Here is a 19900-nt window from a genome sequence, read left to right as displayed (position 1 = left end):
GTGTAAGGGTCACCAGAATGTCTACCCAGGCTGCACAGTGCACTGCCTGTAAATTTGGCGAGTCCACTTACTGGGCGCACATGACTTTTTAGTGTTCAATTCAGTAAGTAGACAAAGTTCCGTTTAGTAGATAAGGTGTTTCCTTTCTATGAGGGTTTCACAGTTGGCTGACATGTCTTCCTCTTTCTTCCAAGCTACCATCAACGCCGGGCGAGTGGAGACAAGTTGCCCGGGGGTTTGAAGAGCTGTGGCAGTTCCCGCATTGCCTGGGCGCCTTAGATGGCAAACATGTGACCATCTGCCCACCTCTAGGTACAGGAGCCATGTACCGGAACTACAAGGGCACATTCAGCATTGTGCTGATGGCTCTTGTAGATGCCGACCTCAAGTTCCTGTACGCAGATGTGGGCAGGAATGGACGGATGAACGATAGCGGTGTCTGGGCTGCCACAAGCTTACGGGCACATATCGACCGTGGCTCTGCTGGTTTCCCGGAGCCAGCACAGCTGTTAAACTCATCGAAGGTGGCACCGTTCGTTATTATTGGTGACGAAGGGTTTGGACTCAAGCCGTACCTGCTGAGGCCCTTTCCAGCAGCTGAGCTAAGGGATCCAGAGACGATGTTCAACTATCGGTGAGTACAGACTGTTCTACCGTCGCTGTGCCACTATCAGTAAGCCTTGCCTTGCATTTGCCCTGTAGTGAGAATGACAATACATAGCTTTCATGTCGCATCACATTGGTTGCTATGCCCAGGTACTAGATGTGCCATTAATACAGTGGAAGGTATGTTGTCACGCGCATCCCCGAGCATTTCACCTCGTGCTAGTAATGCTCTTGAAGATTCGCCGCATGTGCAAAGGCCCCATTTCTGGGTACCGTGCTCCATCATGAAAACTGACGTGCGAATATTGATTTCTCAATCAAATTGAATCGCACATCCCCCTATAAAGCTACCTATAGCACAACTATCTACCAACCAAGAGTTTTTGGCATTGCACATATTATGACTGCCTATGGTGGTGTCCACCACCGTTGTCTCACATAGCTGTCATAGGCAATGCCTGGGAATAATACAATGCCCTACATATTCTTGTCCTGCCCTACATATTCTTGTCCCTTGGAGATTGGACTTGCCGGGGATCCAGATCTAGAGATGCCTGCTTTGTCATCCACTTGTCTGAAGTTCAGATGTTGACATGAGCTTTTGAACCTGTACTCCGTGTCACTAGTTGCGTGCAAGACAGGCGAAGGCAACACCAGACGAGGGGAGAAAGGGAAAGCACTAGCGAGTTCGTTTGACACGCACTGGCACCGTTCGAGTTCTCCCCCAAAATGCATCGCACTCGCAGAGTGTTGCACGGAGAACTGAACTCAATCGATCCTGCCAAATGCACCGAGTGCAGAAGACTGAGGCTGCCGCCATCTATGTTGTAGAAAGGGTACCGACCTCAAACCGAAACTAGCGCCTTTTTGTTCGGAGTGATGGGTGGGAATGAGAGAGTGCAGTCGCTACCAACGTTTATCTACAAACGTTGGTCGCTGCAACCTGTAGTTTATAGTTGCAATGAGTTCAAGCAACTCGGCTGTTGTAGAGATAGTTACAGGCGTCGTAAATTTCTGCAACCAGCTGTTTACAAAGCAGCTGGTTGCAATCTTTCAATTCTTATAACCGTTTACACTGAAGAAAACTGATGATGCTGTCCAAGAAGAAGCTTGATTTGTTTGACCATGATATTATGCGTGAGCCACTGAAAGGGTAAGGCTTAAAACTAGTCCGTTGGATTATCCAGCAAAACTTTTCGTGGGACCTTCGATTTCGATGGTCATTACAGGTGAATCAGATATTAATTAGCCCTGGTGAGGGCGTCGAGAACGAGAGCTTTCTCGAACAAAATACGACAGGGCAAGTTAGCTGACATAGGTAAATGTTAAACATGATGATGCTGCCCAAGTCTCGGGTAAAGTCACTGTGTTTAGCATTCTCTGATGCTTATTGAGCAGTCAGAGGTTTCTGCTGGGGGAGTTTTGTCGACAAATGTTAAATTTTTCACCCCCACACGGAAGGTGATAAACATCTCGGGGGCCACTGATACGTTTGTTCTGAGAGATTCTAACACACTGGTAAATTTCAGCGTTTGTACGGCAACAGAGCGACTTAACGAGCACTTGGCCGGTGCTTTGTGCGTGAAAACCATGGGAGCAAAATCTGGGTGGCCTCGATCAGACAATGGCTTCCATGCCTATAAGAACCTCGGGACAGAGATTAAAATGGAAGCCACGCTTGCCTTCAAGAAAGTGTTTGCCGCACAAACGGTCGTCCTCATGAGGCGACCATTCTTTTCGATCAACGGATATTCTTCAAATTTTGCGCTTTTTAAAGCCTGCCTGGAACTTGTGGCAACTCAGTTCACTACTTTTGCTGTACCTTTCGGTGAAATTAACGGCTGCACAGCTTTGCGGCATGCTGAAATGCTATGACGCCCATGGAAAATGTGCGCCCTTCTACCCACGCCACCGGCTCCGGCGCGATCGCAGCCGCACCGCAGCTCTATAATGTCAAGCCCACGTGTCGGTCTATATGCTACACTGGGAATCAAGTTGAAGACAGCTAGCAGTTCTGCCATGGCAATCAGTACTTATTGAAGGTTTTTAAAAGAGCATGCCTGCACTTTTAAAAGTACAGTATGAAGGGTCATTAGTGATGCAAGATTATTGTTTCTTTTTCCAGACTCTCCCGGGGACGTCGCATTGTGGAAAACAGCTTCGGAATCCTCCGCAACCGGTTCCAAGTCTACGGGCACCCTCTTCGGCAAAAGCCTCACAGGGCTGTCAAAGTTGTGAAGGCAACGATTGCATTGCACAACTTCCTCCGGACGAAGAACAGTTCAAGGGGGAGGTACACGCCTCCAGAAAGTCTCGACGTTGAGGACGTCCTCATAGGTAAATGCAAAATGGGCTATTTGACGTTGGTGCTATCCAGACACTCTGTCCTAGTGCTAACGTTGGGCATAAGAATGGTGATGTGCAATTCAAATGAACTCCTGCGCCCACCATTGGTTTTTCAGGTAATTGATGTATTTGATTTGTTATAACAGCAATTACTGTGTTTTCTGAGGTGGGTGGGCATGGGTGGGCACATATTTTTGAAAACAAAACTAAACCAGGCAACACCAAGTGGAACTGCTAAAGACTAGAAGGCACATTTGAGCATGTGCCTTCCAGTCTTGCCCGACATAAGCAGGTCAGCCTTTGTCAGGCAACAGTGACAAGCACTTCAGTTTCGTCCTTTGCTGGCTGTCGCAGCATATACAGGTTTCACCAAACTGTTGCCTCCTGTCCTTACACAGCATTGTAGAGCTTGTTTCTGGGTCGACGATCACAATCCTCTTTTATAGGCCTTTTCTTAAAACATAAATAACCAACTGTGAACCACAATTTGCATCGTTCACCTTTCAGTTCAGTTTCTCGGGTAACTGTCCGTAGGCTTTACATTTTATTTGATTATCCTTTAAAGGGATACTACAGCGAAATTTCGGCGCTCATTTTTTGGTCTATATGTGTTCAAAAAAGCACCATCAAATCGAACATACCAATATCTTGTTAAAAGTCACGAAAAGGAATTTTAAAACAAATTAAACGATTAGCAAAGAGCACCTGGTGGATGTCGCTAACGCCTCGCTTGTAATGCCCGTCTAGCAACCTTGGCAGCTAGTGACGGAGGTTGTCTCGTCTCCGGCCACGACGAGAGAAGAGGGGCAGGAGGAACTCCCCTCTTCAGGAGAATGCCTTTTGTGTGTCGCAGAAGTCGCTATTGTCCCCCTACAAGATTATAGAAGATTAACCCGTCACTCAAAATTTGTACAAAAGCAGCCGCTTCGGTGGCTGGAACGACTAGGCCATCCTCTCGACGTCAGCCTCGCCGTAGCTTTGCTCGTCTTGAGACGACCTACGTCACGATTGCGTTGGATCTCACGTGGTCTCCGCTGGGCCTTCTCCGAGCGCTTGCCAGAGGGGGCCGTTTATAACGAAAAATACAGCCACCAGGCTCAAAATACAAACGTGCGATTGTCATTTACGGATATTGTGGATCATATTCAACCTATTTTTGAACACGACGGGAATATTTCAAATTTCGTTGAAGTATCCCTTTAAATGTTTACCCTAATTGCAAAGGAATCGGCAGGATATCACCAATTCGAACAGTAGCTCAGCAGTGCGGCAGTTTCCTAGGCAGACGCAGAGAGTGCCGGCACTCGTACAGAGCCCAGTTGCTACAGGGGTACGAAAGTTTCTGCCACTGATGTTGCTGCAGTGGAGGAGCCGATATTTGTTTCGCCACAAGCGCAAAAACAAAAATTTGAAACTAGATATATGCAAAACTATAAACACTACCGAAAGCAAATTATATTTCGTAACTCAGGGTTGCTGACTTAGTAAAAAATAGTCGTAACACGGAAATCAAAAGAATTTAGTGCAGTTTCCCTTTAAAGGTTTGCTTAAACGGTTTTGGGTTTGATTTTTACAGACTGTGCACAAGAAAACTAACAGAAGAGCGACCCAAGTACACATATGTAACGCTACTGGGACGCACATCTCGCCACTGGTACATAATCGGCAGCTGTAGTCCTTGCAAGAAGCTTGGTCGTATTACCTTTCACATTGATCACAATACTACATAGCCAAACACCCCTTCTGGAGCTACCGCAACGAAAGCAAGCCATTCCTGCTATTGTGATCCTCCTGTTGCCTTGCAATAGTTGTCCGCTTGAGTCGTCCCATTCAATGCTATGTCACCCTTGTGCCACTTACGTCTCGCCTTCCTATATTTTGTGCCCCTTTCCCTAGCAGCAGTTCTAGCTTGTAGAAATGTAGCATAAGATAAATGAGAAAATAATCAGAGTACAGGCAACCTGGTGTAAGTTTAATATGATGGCTAACATGACATTGAGGTGGGAAAAGAAATGGAGCGAAAAAGACAGAAAAAGGGGACACACCTCAAATAACATAGCCCCTTTAGAGTTTGATAGTTCTTTTTGCGGTTGATAATGGACATGTGAGGTCCGTGCTCTGGAGCTTGAGAGTTTGGCACTCCGTTCAGTAAACGGAAAGGAGCGCCGTCGGAGACTGACACTCGAGTGCACTCTTTATGCACCGAGCATTTCTCAAAGTGTGAGTGACTTCTTCACGCTCCATGATGTCACATCCACAAATAAAATGGCTGCACTGACCGAAACGCCGAGACGTAGAGTGCCCCCCGAACTGCTGGCCCTTTTTATTTGAATAGCGCTTAATCCAGTAGGTAAAAACAATTTGATTTGAAAGCCAAGACAGCAACTAGCGTTCCAGAAAAGGTTTGTTTGTGCATCTCGCCTGAAAACGAATACATCTATCAAACGGTAGCTTGCCAATAGAACAACGACAGAAAAGTTGTGGAGAGAAAAAGACATTCGAACCGTGGCCCTTTTTAGAATGCTTAGCCCAGCGAATAAAGATACTTCAATTAAAGAGCCGGAACCAGTTAACGTTGCGGAAAAGGTTTGTTCATACATCTCGCCTGAAAACGAATTGGCATGGCATCTATTGAACGGCTGTGTGCCGGTATCGACATAGTAGATCGATGGATTCAGTCTTGTGTAGCAAGATGGAACCACGGGACATCTGACAAGTTTGACAGTTTTTGCGTCGACAAGCGGGTTCAGGAATGTTCTTTAATTTAAATCTGAACAATATGCATGGTCAATGAATAGCTCAGTCGAGGAACTTTCCGCATACATGCTCGAAAGAAGTCTTCAGACTTTTCACAAATATTAAAACAATCATATATAAACTTCCTAACGTCAGTCCTTTTTTTTTTAACTTCTGCGTTACAGAGGCCTTCATTAATTTATGTTCAAAATAATTTTGGCTTCTGCCACTCGTATCCATGAGATGATGGGTTCATCAGAACCGTGCTTTTGGAAGTGGCTCATGCGGCTCGTCTATAGTTTCGGTGTGTTGCACTCCCGTATCTATGCTCCATTTAGCTGCTGCGTTTGGAGTTTGAAAATTGGAGTGTCGGAGTAGGAGTAAACGAGTGCAAACTTAGCGCGCCCAATGAGGATTTAATTTCATATACTGTTAGCATATGCCTATTCCATTTTACAAAATGCTTTTTATTCTTGCTCTACTTCAGGAACAGTACGCGGTGGCACATGGAGGAAAGACGTGAACGACAAGGTAGTCTTCCCTGTGCAACGCATTGGCGGCAAGCCATCAACCGACGCCAAAGCCGTTCGGACGGTCTTCAAGGAGTACTTCTGGGATGAAGGCCAAGTCTCTTGGCAGTGGAAGTTACTGAAGTAATGGTATGTGTCATTTGTTAAGACAGTCTCTTCCAAGCTTTGCTACTTCACAATCCACGAAAAGGATGGCCCCCACATTTCTCTAATGCCATAAGATTTCCTTATTTTCCAATGTATAGGAATCTGACACATATTACAAGTAATACCGAGCATTTTTTTGATAGCTAATGGAATACAGTAACAGTAAATTAACAGAGCTTGGGTGGTTATGGATTCTGAGCTGAGATCTGTTCTTTGTTTTTATCCATACTTATCCAAACAAATTTTGGATAAGTATGTTGTGGTGTAGATTAATAAATAGGTGATGTTCTGCTGGAAATCTACATCCACTGATCTGTACCTTTTCCCTGCACTGAATGTAACTTACGAGAAAGTGTCTGGCAGTGGTTTCCCCAGGAATTAAAATTAGGGTGTGTGTCTGGGGGGAGAGAGAGGGAGGGAAAGGGGGGGAGGAGGGTTTTCATGGGTGCCATCAGACAAACTAATATCCAATTCGTCTGGGCCCGCACCGTGGTAACCGGACAAAAGCTCACCTGACAAAAGCTCACCGGACAGAAGCTCACCGGACAAAAGCTCACCCGTTTTTTTCACAGACCTGGACAAAAGCTCACCTCTTTTTTTTTCGCTACCCGGGCAAAACACGGACTGAAATAAAATGTGGACGCAATGGACATTGCACCATATTTAGGTGAACTTGTGCCCCATCCCACGCAAGGGTTTACTACGGTTGATCGAATGCCATTCCGTCGAAACATGTTTTAGAGAACGGGCACGTTTTATTGAGGCACGGTTTAGAGAAAGCAGAGCCTCAGTTTAGAGATATGCCGTTTATCGAAATGGGGACGCTACTTAAAAAAGGCTTTTCTACTTTGCGCGTGTATTACTGGTGTATTAATCCAAACCCCCTGCTGTGCTTCTGCCGCTTCGCCGGCGGCAGTCTGCGGCGGCTCATTACAAAAATGTTAAATCACCTGACTTATACATACACGCCGCTTCGCGGTGGCCGAATTCGCTAAAAGGAGGTTTATCGCCTTTTTCTCTAAACTTGGTTTCTCTATAAAACCAACTCGAAATTTTTTCCTGGTGAGCTTTTGTCCGGGTCTTTTAAAAAATGGGTGAGCTTCTGTCCGGGATTCCGCACCGCACCCGTCCAGTGCACTAAACTCTTTCCACTTTATACACGAAAGGCTGGCGGGGAGAGAAGGACGCTTCCCTCTCGCCTATAGCCCTCCGTGTACGACGAACCGCACTGCATCGCGCGATACGGGTCCAGACGAATTGGCCATAAGGGGGGGTGTACACCCCCCCCTCCCCCCCCCCCCCCCTAGGGGGTCGGTAGGGAAATCACGGGTGTCTTGTACTACTCAACAAGTAAACATGAAGAGAGCTCATATGGAGACTTCCTTTATTCTGGCAGAGCCACCACAACGACCTGTGAAGATATGGCTGCTTCCACGAGGGCCTTATGCGCGGCAAGCATGCCCAGCTGCCTGCTGGTACCCTTTGGTATCGTCCGAGCAAGCCCCTCCATCATCAGGCCAAAGCCCCGACACTCATCAGGCTCCACCTCCCTGGCAGACTTGAGGCTGTTTACAGCTGCCTGCAGCAGTGCCGCCTTGTTTGTCGCCAGTTCCTCCGTGCTGTGACGGCGGCTCCTTTTGGCCGGTGCCTCAGGTGGTGGACTTTCGTCTTCGGACCTGTAGTCATCGGGCACGTGGCAGGAATCCTGCAGACAATTTGTGTTGCATCTTATCCTTTTCTTTCATTTGCAAGTGTTGAACTAAAGAGAACTTTCAGTGGATGTTATGTGCAGATTTTCACACAAGTGTTAAACAAAATATTGGACTTTTAGTGTATGTAACATGCAGTTTTTCACAAAAACAGTTTAACATGTGTAGTTAACAAGGCCATCATGATTCCACAAGGTACTAATTGCCGAAGTAAAACCTAAGGCATAGGGAGGGGCTCATACACTCAGTGAGACAAGATATCTCTGCAGTTGTTATGGAACACTGCTGCAATCCTCCCATATTTGGAGGTGCTGACATCAACAGTGATGGGTATTATAATAATCTTTTAAGTGCTTTTTTAAATATAATTTTCTCAATTTTTGTGTGAGGGCTATAGCATGCAGATCTGCAGCACCTTTTGGCAAATATATGGCCATATGTAATGAGTACTCCTCTCCGTCGTGGAGCTAAATATTTGGGCACCGTAGGCGTCATACAGTTTGGTCATGAACTCGATTTTTTAGCGATCCTGGGCCCCCGAAATATATGCTGCAAGCACCAACTTTTCTCGGTCAAGGGGGAAAAGTCCCCTCGGTTAAGGCACTCACCATATCCTCTTGGGAAACATGTACTGCTTCAGGCGCCTCGGCAGTCGACTCACTTGGAGCTTCCGGTGCACCACCGGACAAAAACTTCATTTTCTTGAAGTGCACCCATTTTGGGACATGGACATCGTCGGCCCCAGCACCAGAGCGTTGCGTGTCTTTTACCTTCCGGTTCTCTCTCTGGTACTGGGACCGGAGGTTCGTCCACTTGTTCTTTACTTTGTCAACTGCAATGTATTGAAACAAAATTATGACACCTTCACAAACAGCAGCACAATTTTGAGGTGTTGAATGCTCCAAAGTGTGTTGATGTCAAATCTCAGAAATTTATGCTAATGTGTTTACTCAGTCATTCTTGAATAAAACTGGTGTGTCTGCTGATCTAAAGAGATGTTTACTTCTGTGCAGTGGCGTAGTCGAGAATTATTTTCGGGGACGGGTTGGGATTGTTATGACTAAGGGGGCGGGGGGGGGGGGGGGGGAAGGGAAGGGAAGGGAGGGAGGGAGGTGGGGGGGGGGGGGGGGGCTTTGTCTCATCTTTGCTTGTAGTAGTCGATGTACTGTACAATTCACCGGTACGAACACGGCCGTCCCCAACCCCCCGGCTAGGTAGAGCAATTCGGTAGTCATCCAATATTTGTGTTCCTTTACTAAACAAGATTTTAAAGAAATATTTTCAGAAAAAGAAGGGGGGGGGATTCCCTAAACCATCTTCCTGCCTTCGCCACTGCTTCCGCGAGCACCAAAAATGCGGCCGTCGTGCGGTAAGGATAGATCTATTGCTAAATTACCCAAGCATCAAGGAGAATACAGAAATTAGTGTTCCACGTGCACGCCTTCCCCGTATAAAGCATTTGAAGTAATAACCAAAATAAAGAGTTGACGAACGCGCGTGCAAGATGCAATTTGTTTTAGGCATTTGCATTAGAAAAGTTACTACCGCCGAGTCCAGCACATGCGGCGCGTGGAACACCAATCCCTGCGTTCTGCTCGATGCTTGGGTAATTTAGCAATAGGTCTATTGCGGCTCTGGATCTTTTTGATGATTTCTGACATCGGGAGCAAAAAGATAAACGAGTACTCACTCCTGTCGCCGAACCCCAAGGCGCCCGTGATGTCGGCGAAGGCCCGCTCCTTTAAGTTTTTTTTATGGTAGTCTGGATGTCGGATATCCCACAGGAACCGGCGATCCTCGATCATTTGTATTAAGATACCTTCTAATTCAGAATCGAATTCGACACCATTCGCGGCCATCGTTCGTGCGGTGTGCGAGTAGGCTTTTCGCACAAAAAACGATTCTGGCCGTTGAAAACTTGAAATCCCACTGATCAGTGGTATCAGTGTCGATGGTCATTCCGTCGCGCCCGTGATCGATTATTTAATAAATTATTCGAAGAGAAAAATAGCCGTCTCCACTTCAACCATGTTTGTCGAAGCGTTTTCGCCCAAAGAGCGAAACACGAAAACCGTGTCGTCCGACTCCGTTTGTCTGTGTATTTTGAAGTGTTTTGTTGACAACTCCAGTCCCACTAGGAAACAAATTTCCTTGTCCCCGTGTTCTTCGTCGTGTCCGCCAGGTGGGACGGCGGACTACGACAAACAGGCTGTATGTCGATGTCTTAATGAAAGAAGTGCACGAGACAGGGTTTTATGCTGTTATTGCTGATGAAACTTCTGACATAACTACGCAAGAGCAAGTATCCTTTTGCCTTCGGTATGCTAAGGAAAACTTAGAAGTGGAGGAGGTATTCATTGGATTTTATGCAACAGCGGACACCAGAGCCCGTACTCTCTTTTCCATTTTGAAAGACGTGCTTTGTCGGTTCAATCTTCGGATATAGAACTGCCGTGGTCAATGCTATGATGGAGCTGCAAATGTTTCTGGCAAGAGCGGTGGGCTTCAGGCCCTAGTTCAAGACATCGAACCAAGGGCTTTGTATGTGCACTGCCTTGCGCACACACTGAACCTGTCTTTGCAAGATCTGTGCACGAAAATTGATGTCTGTCGGGATTTTGTTAGCTTGTTTACGGACCTCGTCAATTTTGTTAAAACATCCCCAAAACGTCTCAGCTGGTTCCAGCAGTTTCAGAAACAGGAAAACCCTGCTCTCAGACAGTTTTGCAAAACTAGGTGGACGTTAAAGGCATGCTCGCTCCGGTCGGTCTCCAGTAACTACTCCGAACTAACCAAATTCCTTTTCACTCTTTCATCGGAAGAAAAAAATGACACGGGAGCCAAAGCGAGTGGGTACGCGAAAACGCTTAAAAAATTTGACACCTATTTTCTACTTAGGCTTATGCTCCTTGTCTTTGAGAGGTTGGAAAGTGTAAACACCGCTCTCCAAAAGAAGAGCTTACAGTTCACCCGAGCAGAGCTTTTAGTTAAGGCTGTTGAAGAGAGTATCGGTCAACTCCGCGAGGACTTCTCCAGCTTCTGGGCCGATGTGTCGGATGAAGAACGTGAAATGGAGATTGGGGCCCCAAGCGTTCCGAAGAGAACGCGGCAGGCACCACGTCGATATGATGAAGGATCGCACGCTCATGACTTTAATTCCCCGGAAGCTTTCTACCGGCAATGGTTCTATCTAGTCATCGACACGGTGCATGCATCGCTGCGCACGCGGTTTCCGCCAGAAATGTGGCATCACATGACGCAAGTAGAGCAGTTCGTAACAGGTGAAACTGACAGCACGTACCTTTGCGAATTCTGTAAAGGAGATCTCAACGCTGTGCGTCTTCAGCTTCACCGCGATATGTTACTGGACATAGCAAAGCAACGTGCAACGAGTCTTGTCACATTTCAAGATGTGGTGGACCTTCTTTCGGGAAAAGCAGGTGAATCCTTGAGGGTGCTCCTTCCAGAAGTTGTCAAGCTTCTACAAATCGCAATGACGATTCCTGTGACTTCCTGTTCGTCAGAAAGATCTTTCTCGTGTCTCCGGAGAGTTAAAACTTACCTGCGCTCAACAATGGGACAGGCCAGACTCAACCATACCGCCTTGCTCCACTGCCACAAAGAGCTCGCTAGGCAAGTGGATCTAGATCTTGTGGCTAACGAGTTCATTCATTGAACGGTAGTTAGAGAAAACACGTTTCATGTTGAAATCTAAGACCACTCTTCTCGGGAATACGCTCTGAAATATCTTCCATTCCTGAAGCTTGTTATTTTCTCAGTCGTGTGTATCTATATTTGTTTTTATCTATTTGTATAGATTATATTTGTATAGAATCGAAGAACTGCAATAGTTTTTTTATTTGTGTGTTCTGAGAGTGTAAAACACCACTGTGAAGTGTCAAATGCTGTGCTCGCGATCCAACTATTTGGACGCTGATCAAATTTAAATGTGAAGCATACATATTTTTCTCGGGTCTTTTCCGTAGCATTATTTGACATATTCGGAAGCAACCACTCAAAAACTGTGAAGTCCGGAATTGTAAGATCCCTCCTTTCCTCATCCCGTACCAAATCTTGCTCCCACTTTTCTCAAACCAGCTTAACCGCCCAAATCTGTCGCCTCCGAAAGGCGGGCTATCCACGCGACCTCCTTGTGACATCCCTAAAGTCTCTAATCTCCCAGCCTCACCCCGACCGCGCCAGACCGCCTCGACCAAAAAAGTTCGCGGTAATACCTTACCACCACAGCACATCACATCGCCTGAGGTCAGCGGCCCGCCGGTATGATGTCGATGTGGCCTTATCATGCCGGTTCCGATTAGGCTCCATGTGCCGCCTCGTGAACGACCCCCAGCGCCGTTCACGAGCAGGGTGTGCAAAGAAACACAAAACACCCTTCATTTCCTGCGCAACTGGACGCGTGTACTCCATTCCCCTGTCGTGCGGCGCCGAGTATATCGGTCAAACGGGCCGCTGCGTGAATGACAGGCTGGGCGAGCACGACAGGGAAATAAAAAAAGGGGACATTGAGTCCCAGCATCCCTTTCTCCGCCATAGAGGCGCATGTTCTTCGTGTGAGCCCCGGTTTCACAACGCGCGGATCCTGGGCTCACATAGAGACCGCTACGGACGCGAGATAATTGAGGCTTACGCCATGCAGCAGGCATCTCAAAACATTTCGTCTCCCTCGCTTGTCCTTTCCGAGAGGGAGGCGGCTTATTTGCGCCCCCAACTTGCGGCCTTGACGCGGGCCCGGGGGGCCCTTGCTCCCTGACAGTGCGGTGATGCGGCGCCGCTCTGTGTCTCGAGATGACCCCTCTTCTCCTTCCCCTCCTCCTAATCTTAACGGGCTAACAACTTCCCGACTTTCTCATGCCGACTCCCCTTCTTGTCCCACTGGGCTAACAATTCCTCGCTCCTCCGCTGCCCCGATTCTCTCTCCCCCTCTCCCTCCCTTGTTTCGCTTTCTCTTTCCTTCCCCCCCTTTTACTCCTTTCCCTCTTTCCTCTCCCTCCCTTCTGTCACTTGTCCTTTCCTTCCCCCCCCTTTTTTTCTCTAGGTTCACCGATCTCGATGCCAACTTCTAATAAAGAACGCTACATGTTGTTGAAAGTCGAAAGATGTCCGTCCTTGTCCGTCCTTTCTGTTTATTCTTTCTGTAATAAGTCATCAATACCAACGCGCTCACGTTTAACTATATCTTACTTTTGAGAGCCATGTGTTCGTCACGTCCAGAAGTGCCAGGCGTCGGGCCCTCGGACTTTGATCCTGTCACCTTCCTTCAAGCTTCATTATTCGTGTCAAAAATGTTCCTCCTTCGCCTACGCCTGAGGACTCTCGGTCTCTGCCTTCGCAAGAACATCACCCACCCTGCGATACATCAGGTATTTGGCTTCTCCTCGTCGCGTTGGGCGGCGAACTACAGAGTGATGCAGATTGCAAGACAGGAGGTGTCGCAGGAGATCCTGGTGATGCAGAGGTCCCTCCCATGTCTCATGACGTCTATTTTCGGTACTAACTTCGCCACTCATCCCTCCTATGTCTTCCTCAGCAAGTCTGCCCACCTCCTCCTGGAGTCTTCTTGGAAGCTTATCATCTCCTCCGCAACCGCAGAAAAGCGAGTTAATCAGAGCCCTGCGCTGGAACCTCCTCTCAACCTCTCCGACACCACCCTTTCGGCAAATGCTGAGTCAGTTCTCTCAAGAGGCCCGAAGTTTGCCCCAGCGTATGAACCGTCGCGAATCGACCAGCTGGCTGCTGTTCACCAAGTCGCCTAAAAAATTCCTGAACCTGAACGACAGGATTTCCTCGCGACGGGTTCGCGGGTGGTGTGCAGATACGGGAGGGCTCCACCTTCAAAACTGGACTTTTTGGAGGTGGTTGACGAGCTCAGGCGCTCAGAGCTGAAACTCCTGGAGGCTGACAAGACGGGTGTGTTCGTTGTTATGACCGCCGGGGACTTCAACAACAGACTGGGTGCAGTTCTCGACAAAAACTTCACGAAAATGAAGTCCAGACCATCGGGGTCTCTCCGCACAGAGGCCAAAACTATCTGCAAAGCCAACAAGCTCACCTTTCTTCTCAACAAACTGTCAAAACCATCGGATCAGTACCTGCGGGTTTTCTTCACGGCAAAAACACACAAACAGAACACCCCTTTCAGAGGCATTGTATCCGAGAGCGGCTGCTGGCAGAGGCACCTGGCTCTCTTCCTTCAGAAACATTTGACAGCTGTCCCTCTAGATCAGCCTTTTCGGGTCGGATGTTCCCTCGAGGTTCTGCCATATCTCCGGGAACTGCACTCAGCTGGGCCGGACGTCGCCATGTTTTCCCTCGATGTCACCGACATGTTTTACAGCCTCGACGTGGTGGTTCTGATGGATTGCATTGAACGGGCTGTCACGCAATCCGGAGTGGCCAAGTTCCAAAACTCAACTGGCATCACACTCGAGGCGTTCCTACGGCTCGTCGACGTATACCTAAGATCCACCCTTGTGGAACACCAAGGGAACATCTACAGGCAGAAGTCAGGCGTTTGCATCGGTTCCTGCTTGGCCCCTGTTCTAAGCGAATTCTACATGTCATCGGTGGACTTGGCTGTGGAGAGGGAGCTCGGCGTCGAGGCGCCGGGAACCAAGGTATTTCGGTTCGTTGACGACTACCTCGTACTCCACACAGCCGGCACCACTTCCGCCTCCATCGAGCAGGTTTTCTCAACCCACTCTCAAGGCCTCAAGTTCACCAGTGAGGACCCTTCGGACGGGGAATTGCAGTTCCTCGATCTGCGCCTGCACACCAATCCCAATGGACTCTGCTGGGGTTTCCAGCAGCGGACCAAGAAGCCCGTTCTACCGTTCGGAAGCAACCACTCAAAAACTGTGAAGTCCGGAATTGTAAGATCCCTCCTTTCCTCATCCCGTACCAAATCTTGCTCCCACTTTTCTCAAACCAGCTTAACCGCCCAAATCTGTCGCCTCCGAAAGGCGGGCTATCCACGCGACCTCCTTGTGACATCCCTAAAGTCTCTAATCTCCCAGCCTCACCCCGACCGCGCCAGACTGCCTCGACCAAAAAAGTTTGCGGTAATACCTTACCACCACAGCACATCACATCGCCTGAGGGCAGCGGCCCGCCGGTATGATGTCGATGTGGCCTTATCATGCCGGTTCCGATTAGGCTCCATGTGCCGCCTCGTGAACGACCCCCAGCGCCGTTCACGAGCAGGGTGTGCAAAGAAACACAAAACACCCTTCATTTCCTGCGCAACTGGACGCGTGTACTCCATTCCCCTGTCGTGCGGCGCCGAGTATATCGGTCAAACGGGCCGCTGCGTGAATGACAGGCTGGGCGAGCACGACAGGGAAATAAAAAAAGGGGACATTGAGTCCCAGCATCCCTTTCTCCGCCATAGAGGCGCATGTTCTTCGTGTGAGCCCCGGTTTCACAACGCGCGGATCCTGGGCTCACATAGAGACCGCTACGGACGCGAGATAATTGAAGCTTACGCCATGCAGCAGGCATCTCAAAACATTTCGTCTCCCTCGCTTGTCCTTTCCGAGAGGGAGGCGGCTTATTTGCGCCCCCAACTTGCGGCCTTGACGCGGGCCCGGGGGGCCCTTGCTCCCTGACAGTGCGGTGATGCGGCGCCGCTCTGTGTCTCGAGATGACCCCTCTTCTCCTTCCCCTCCTCCTAATCTTAACGGGCTAACAACTTCCCGACTTTCTCATGCCGACCCCCCTTCTTGTCCCACTGGGCTAACAATTCCTCGCTCCTCCGCTGCCCCGATTCTCTCTCCCCCTCTCCCTCCCTTGTTTCACTTTCTCTTTCCTTCCCCCCTTTTACTCCTTTCCCTCTTCCCTCTCCCTCCCTTCTGTCACTTGTCCTTTCCTTCCCCCCCTTTTTTTCTCTAGGTTCACCGATCTCGATGCCAACTTCTAATAAAGAACGCTACATGTTGTTGAAAGTCGAAAGATGTCCGTCCTTGTCCGTCCTTTCTGTTTATTCTTTCTGTAATAAGTTATTTGGAAGAATTCTTATTTTAACTTGCGTGCTTCCGCGAAAGGCTGAAATTATCTGTCTCTTTTATGCACGTGTTCTCATTGCTACAATCTGTTCATTCTGTTTCTTTTTCTTACTTCCTGCTTTTGTGAGTGAGCACGTTAAGGAAATGTACAAAACAAAAACAGCAGTGTACGATGAAATGCGCGAGCAGATACGTCGTTAATGCTTGTATGTTTGCTCTATACTTTTTTTTTTTAATTGTAAGCATTTTGTAACCGTTGCATTGAGAATTGCTCAACGTGTGCCTCGTGTGTCTGTTCATTATAAATGTACCACACGAAAATAAAAATATTAAAATATTTTGGTTACAGCAGATTCATTTTCTCCTGTTCACCATTTTCAAAATTAACACTTTTGGTGCGCCTGCGTATCCACTCGGGGAGTTTGGTACTATATGGGCATCTCAAAATACACTTTACACACAAAATGGCCCGCAAAATTTAGATCCTTGGTGCAACAAGTAGGAATATTCCTGAAATACGTGTTTTACTGGTCACATTTATGCAACAAAATTTTAGACCCGAACTACCCCTGCAGAAAAAAAAAAGATTCGCTTTTTTGTACTGGTAGTTTAGTCTTGCAATATGTTTGCATAAATGTGGCCAGTAAAACACATATTCAGAGAAATTTCTACTGGATGCGTCAAACCGCTGAAGTTTCCGGGTCATTCTTTTGCGGAGCGTCTTATTTGGGGACACCAGGTAGTTAGCTGTCACAATGTCCGTGTCCGTTTGTTTATGTCCTTGTCCCTTTTTCTCCAGTCTCGGGTTTACCAAAATGCTCGGTAAAGGCTCCGACTGCTGCAGGTGACCCTTATGGGGAGAACCCACGGAACAAATAAAACAAGGACCTTCTCCTCTCTCCCCCCCCCCCCCCCTTTTTTTTTTTTTGAGCCACATTCCGTGTCTGCCCCCCCCCCCCCCCCCGGGAAAATGGAAACTCTACGCCGCTGCGCTGCCTAATGTTCCGCATTATGACTTTTTCAGGCTTTCTGAAAGTGCCTTGCACATCTTTTTATAAAGCAAAGCCCCATGCTGCGACAAAAGAGTCGGCCGACCGATTACTAGAAAAGATTGCTTCCGGGAACACATCCGACGTCAGTGAAAGCGATGACGAAGATGACATTGCTCAAGAAATAATCGATGAGAGCATAACCTCTGGATGCGAAAACGAAGAAAATGTGCACCAGACTCCACTATTGCAAGACAGAGGTCCAGAGGAAAATGTTGTGAAGAACTTTTAGTGGAAAAAGAGAAGATTCGACCCCCCACCAAATATCGACTTCAGCGGCCACGGCGACTGCCTACCTGAGCCGGATGAAACGTGTACGCCGCACACGTATTTTTCAAGGTATGTGCCAGAATCCATTTTCAAGTGCATGGCGGAACAGAGGAATCTTTACAGCGTCCAAGAAACCCACAATAATGTGAACACGACAGCTGACGAAATTAGGAAGCTTTTTGGTATCCATATTCTGATGGGTGTCATTGCTCTGCCTCGCGTCAGGCTCTACTGGGACCCCATCATGAAAGTTCCCTTGATCAGCGAGACCATGTCTGAGAAAAGATTCTTCAAGCTCCGCAACACTCTGCATATTGCAGCTGAAGCTTCTGGCGAACAAAACGACAATCGCCTGTGGAAAGTGCGCCCTTTCTTAGATCAGATAAGGCAGCGGTGCTTGAAGCTTGCCACTGAACAAGAATCGTCAATTGATGAACAGATGATTCCCTTCAAAGGCCAACTTTCCATCAAACAGTATGTCAAAGGCAAGCCGACCCCTTAGGGGATCAAAGTATTCGCTCTCTGCGGTAGGAGCGGCCTGCTTTACGACTTTGCGGTTTATCAGTGAGAAAGCACAATTCCCGCTGAGCTGAAGAAAGACTACGGCCTTTGTTCTGGTGTTGTAGTACACCTGTCTAAAAGAATCCCAACTGGCTGTAATTATCAACTCTACTTTGATCATTATTTTACGTCAGAGCCGCTCCTCCGCAAACTGCGAAACGAAAAGATTCTCGCCGCAGGGACTGTGCAGAGTAACAGGCTGGGCAAGTGTCCTCTTGAACCAGCTAAAGCAATGAAAAAGAAAACGTGAGGATACTCCACTGAGTATGTCACAAGTGACGATATTGTTGTGGTTTCGTGGAAGGACAACAGCAGCGTATGTGCAGCTTCCAACTTCATTGGAATCGGGAACCAACAGCAGGTAAGAAGATGGGACAAGGCCAAGCGTGAACACATTTTTGTAGAGCAGCCGGAAGTAATTACGAAGTACAACCGGAATATGGGAGGCGTCGACAAGATGGACTTCCTGCTTAGCCTGTACCGGATCAAAATCAAATCAAGGAAGTGGACGCTAAGAGCACTTTCATTTTGTAGACATTGCTGCATATAATGCTTGGCTAGAGTACATACAGGATCACCTGGACATGCGGAGGTCAAGGCTACTGGAGCTCATGCATTTCCGCCTGCAGATTGCGGAGGCCCTCATCACGTCTGTGCCAAGCAAGAGAAAGCGTGGCAGGCCATCAAAAGAAATTGAAGATGCTCCCATGGATCCTCCGCACAAGAAGGCAGCGCGCATCCAGCGGCCATGCTCGGATAGCCGTTACGATGGCGTGGATCACTGGCCAGAAGCTCGAGATCAAGCAGTCCCATTAAGGTGCAAGCATGAAAGATGCAGAGGAAGCTCCTGAATATTCTGTAAGAAGTGCCGCGTCCCCCTTTGCCTGACGAAGGACCGCAACTGCTTTTACAGATTTCATGTTTGAAAGCCCCCTTATTTCATGACCTTTGAGATGCTTTGTACACAATTGCGTACATGTCTGTAAAAAATAAACTATAATGATTTTCTTGTAAGTTGCACATGATTTCGTCTCATTTGGTTGTAAATTGATATTTCAGACACAAAAAAAAAAAATTTTCTTTCCGGAAATAACGATTGGCGTCTGAAAGGATTAAGTAGGGTACCCCAAGTATGTTCTGCCAGCACTTTTACAGCTCTCTCAAAGTGCCGGCTGGCTCCGTCCTCTGAGTCGTAGCGCTGCGAGGTTGCCGAGTGTTCAGCTGGCACGCTGTTCCTCCCGCTGGAATTTCAAGGCACTCTCAGATGCGCCATAGGAAAAGTAAAATCATCGGCAGTGCTGGTGACCCTTGCCTGACGCTCATGCTCAGAGTCGCCAAAGATGTCACCCTTGTTTTTATAGTAGCAAAAAATAAAAATTTCTTGTTAGTGTAGCACACTGTGAAGAAAGCCTCGTTCACAGTTTTCATATTGGGGAATAGTTGTTATAGGGAAAGAGTGAAGGAAGTGCTTTCGGTCTGGCCATTGTAAAACCCACTTTCGCTCAGGAATTCAGAAGAGTTGGTGGAAATCTTGGAGGTGTCTCAGCGCAAAGATTGCAGAGTGGCATCTTTGGACTTGTACTATTCATTGGACAAGGTTTGTGTTGTTGCAACGTGCGAGGGATTGGCTCGAGTTAGGTTTAGTTAAGTTTCAGTCACGTTACAGCATAGGCATAAGTGGCTTCTTGGTGTTATTGGAGAGGTATATGTTGGTCACTGCTGTAGGTTTTGAAGGAAGAGAATTTGTTCTGAAAAAAGGTGTGTGAACAGGTTCACAATTGGCATCCATTCTTTCTGAAGTTTGCTTAACTCTTTCCTTACCACGGCAATATGCATCGATCACCGGTGATCGACGGACGCGAAGCGCTATTTCAGCGCTACCAGCGCGGCCGTGGACTTGCTGCGCCATTTCGTGGGTTGCT

The 19900-nt window shown here is 47.8% G+C and overlaps 3 protein-coding genes across 3 annotated transcripts; all 3 read left to right on the top strand.

Annotated features, from left to right (window-relative positions):
* Positions 1 to 275: 275 nt before the first annotated feature.
* LOC120849421 (protein ALP1-like) lies at positions 276 to 8985 on the top strand (the record flags this gene model as incomplete). Its single annotated transcript, XM_040221632.3, has 4 exons — positions 276 to 634; positions 2732 to 2943; positions 6176 to 6347; positions 7764 to 8985. Coding segments are annotated over 3 exons (741 nt in total), but the record flags the coding sequence as incomplete, so codon positions are not given.
* A 1991-nt stretch (positions 8986 to 10976) lies between these two features.
* On the top strand, positions 10977 to 11750 carry LOC120849422 (zinc finger MYM-type protein 1-like). Its single transcript, XM_040221633.1, has one exon. It carries the CDS (start codon positions 10977 to 10979, stop codon positions 11748 to 11750), a length of 774 nt encoding a protein of 257 aa, XP_040077567.1.
* A 1346-nt stretch (positions 11751 to 13096) lies between these two features.
* Positions 13097 to 16074, top strand: LOC120849427. The gene has a single exon (XM_040505002.2). The coding sequence runs from the start codon at positions 14020 to 14022 to the stop codon at positions 15700 to 15702; it is 1683 nt and encodes a 560-aa protein (XP_040360936.1). The 5' UTR covers positions 13097 to 14019; the 3' UTR covers positions 15703 to 16074.
* The last annotated feature ends 3826 nt before the right edge of the window (positions 16075 to 19900 follow it).

This window comes from Ixodes scapularis, unplaced genomic scaffold, assembly GCF_016920785.2.
Source record: "Ixodes scapularis isolate PalLabHiFi unplaced genomic scaffold, ASM1692078v2 PGA_scaffold7__128_contigs__length_106722199, whole genome shotgun sequence".
Taxonomy (NCBI): Eukaryota; Metazoa; Arthropoda; class Arachnida; order Ixodida; family Ixodidae; genus Ixodes; species Ixodes scapularis.
Note: the sequence above shows the minus strand (reverse complement) of the source record. Positions and strands in the feature narration are given on the sequence as shown.

What these genes read in the sequence shown, in the direction of transcription:
- LOC120849422 (XM_040221633.1), top strand. Translation starts at nt 10,977, where the DNA reads ATGCTCCTTGTCTTTGAGAGGTTGGAAAGTGTAAACACCGCTCTCCAA.
- LOC120849427 (XM_040505002.2), top strand. Translation starts at nt 14,020, where the DNA reads ATGACCGCCGGGGACTTCAACAACAGACTGGGTGCAGTTCTCGACAAA.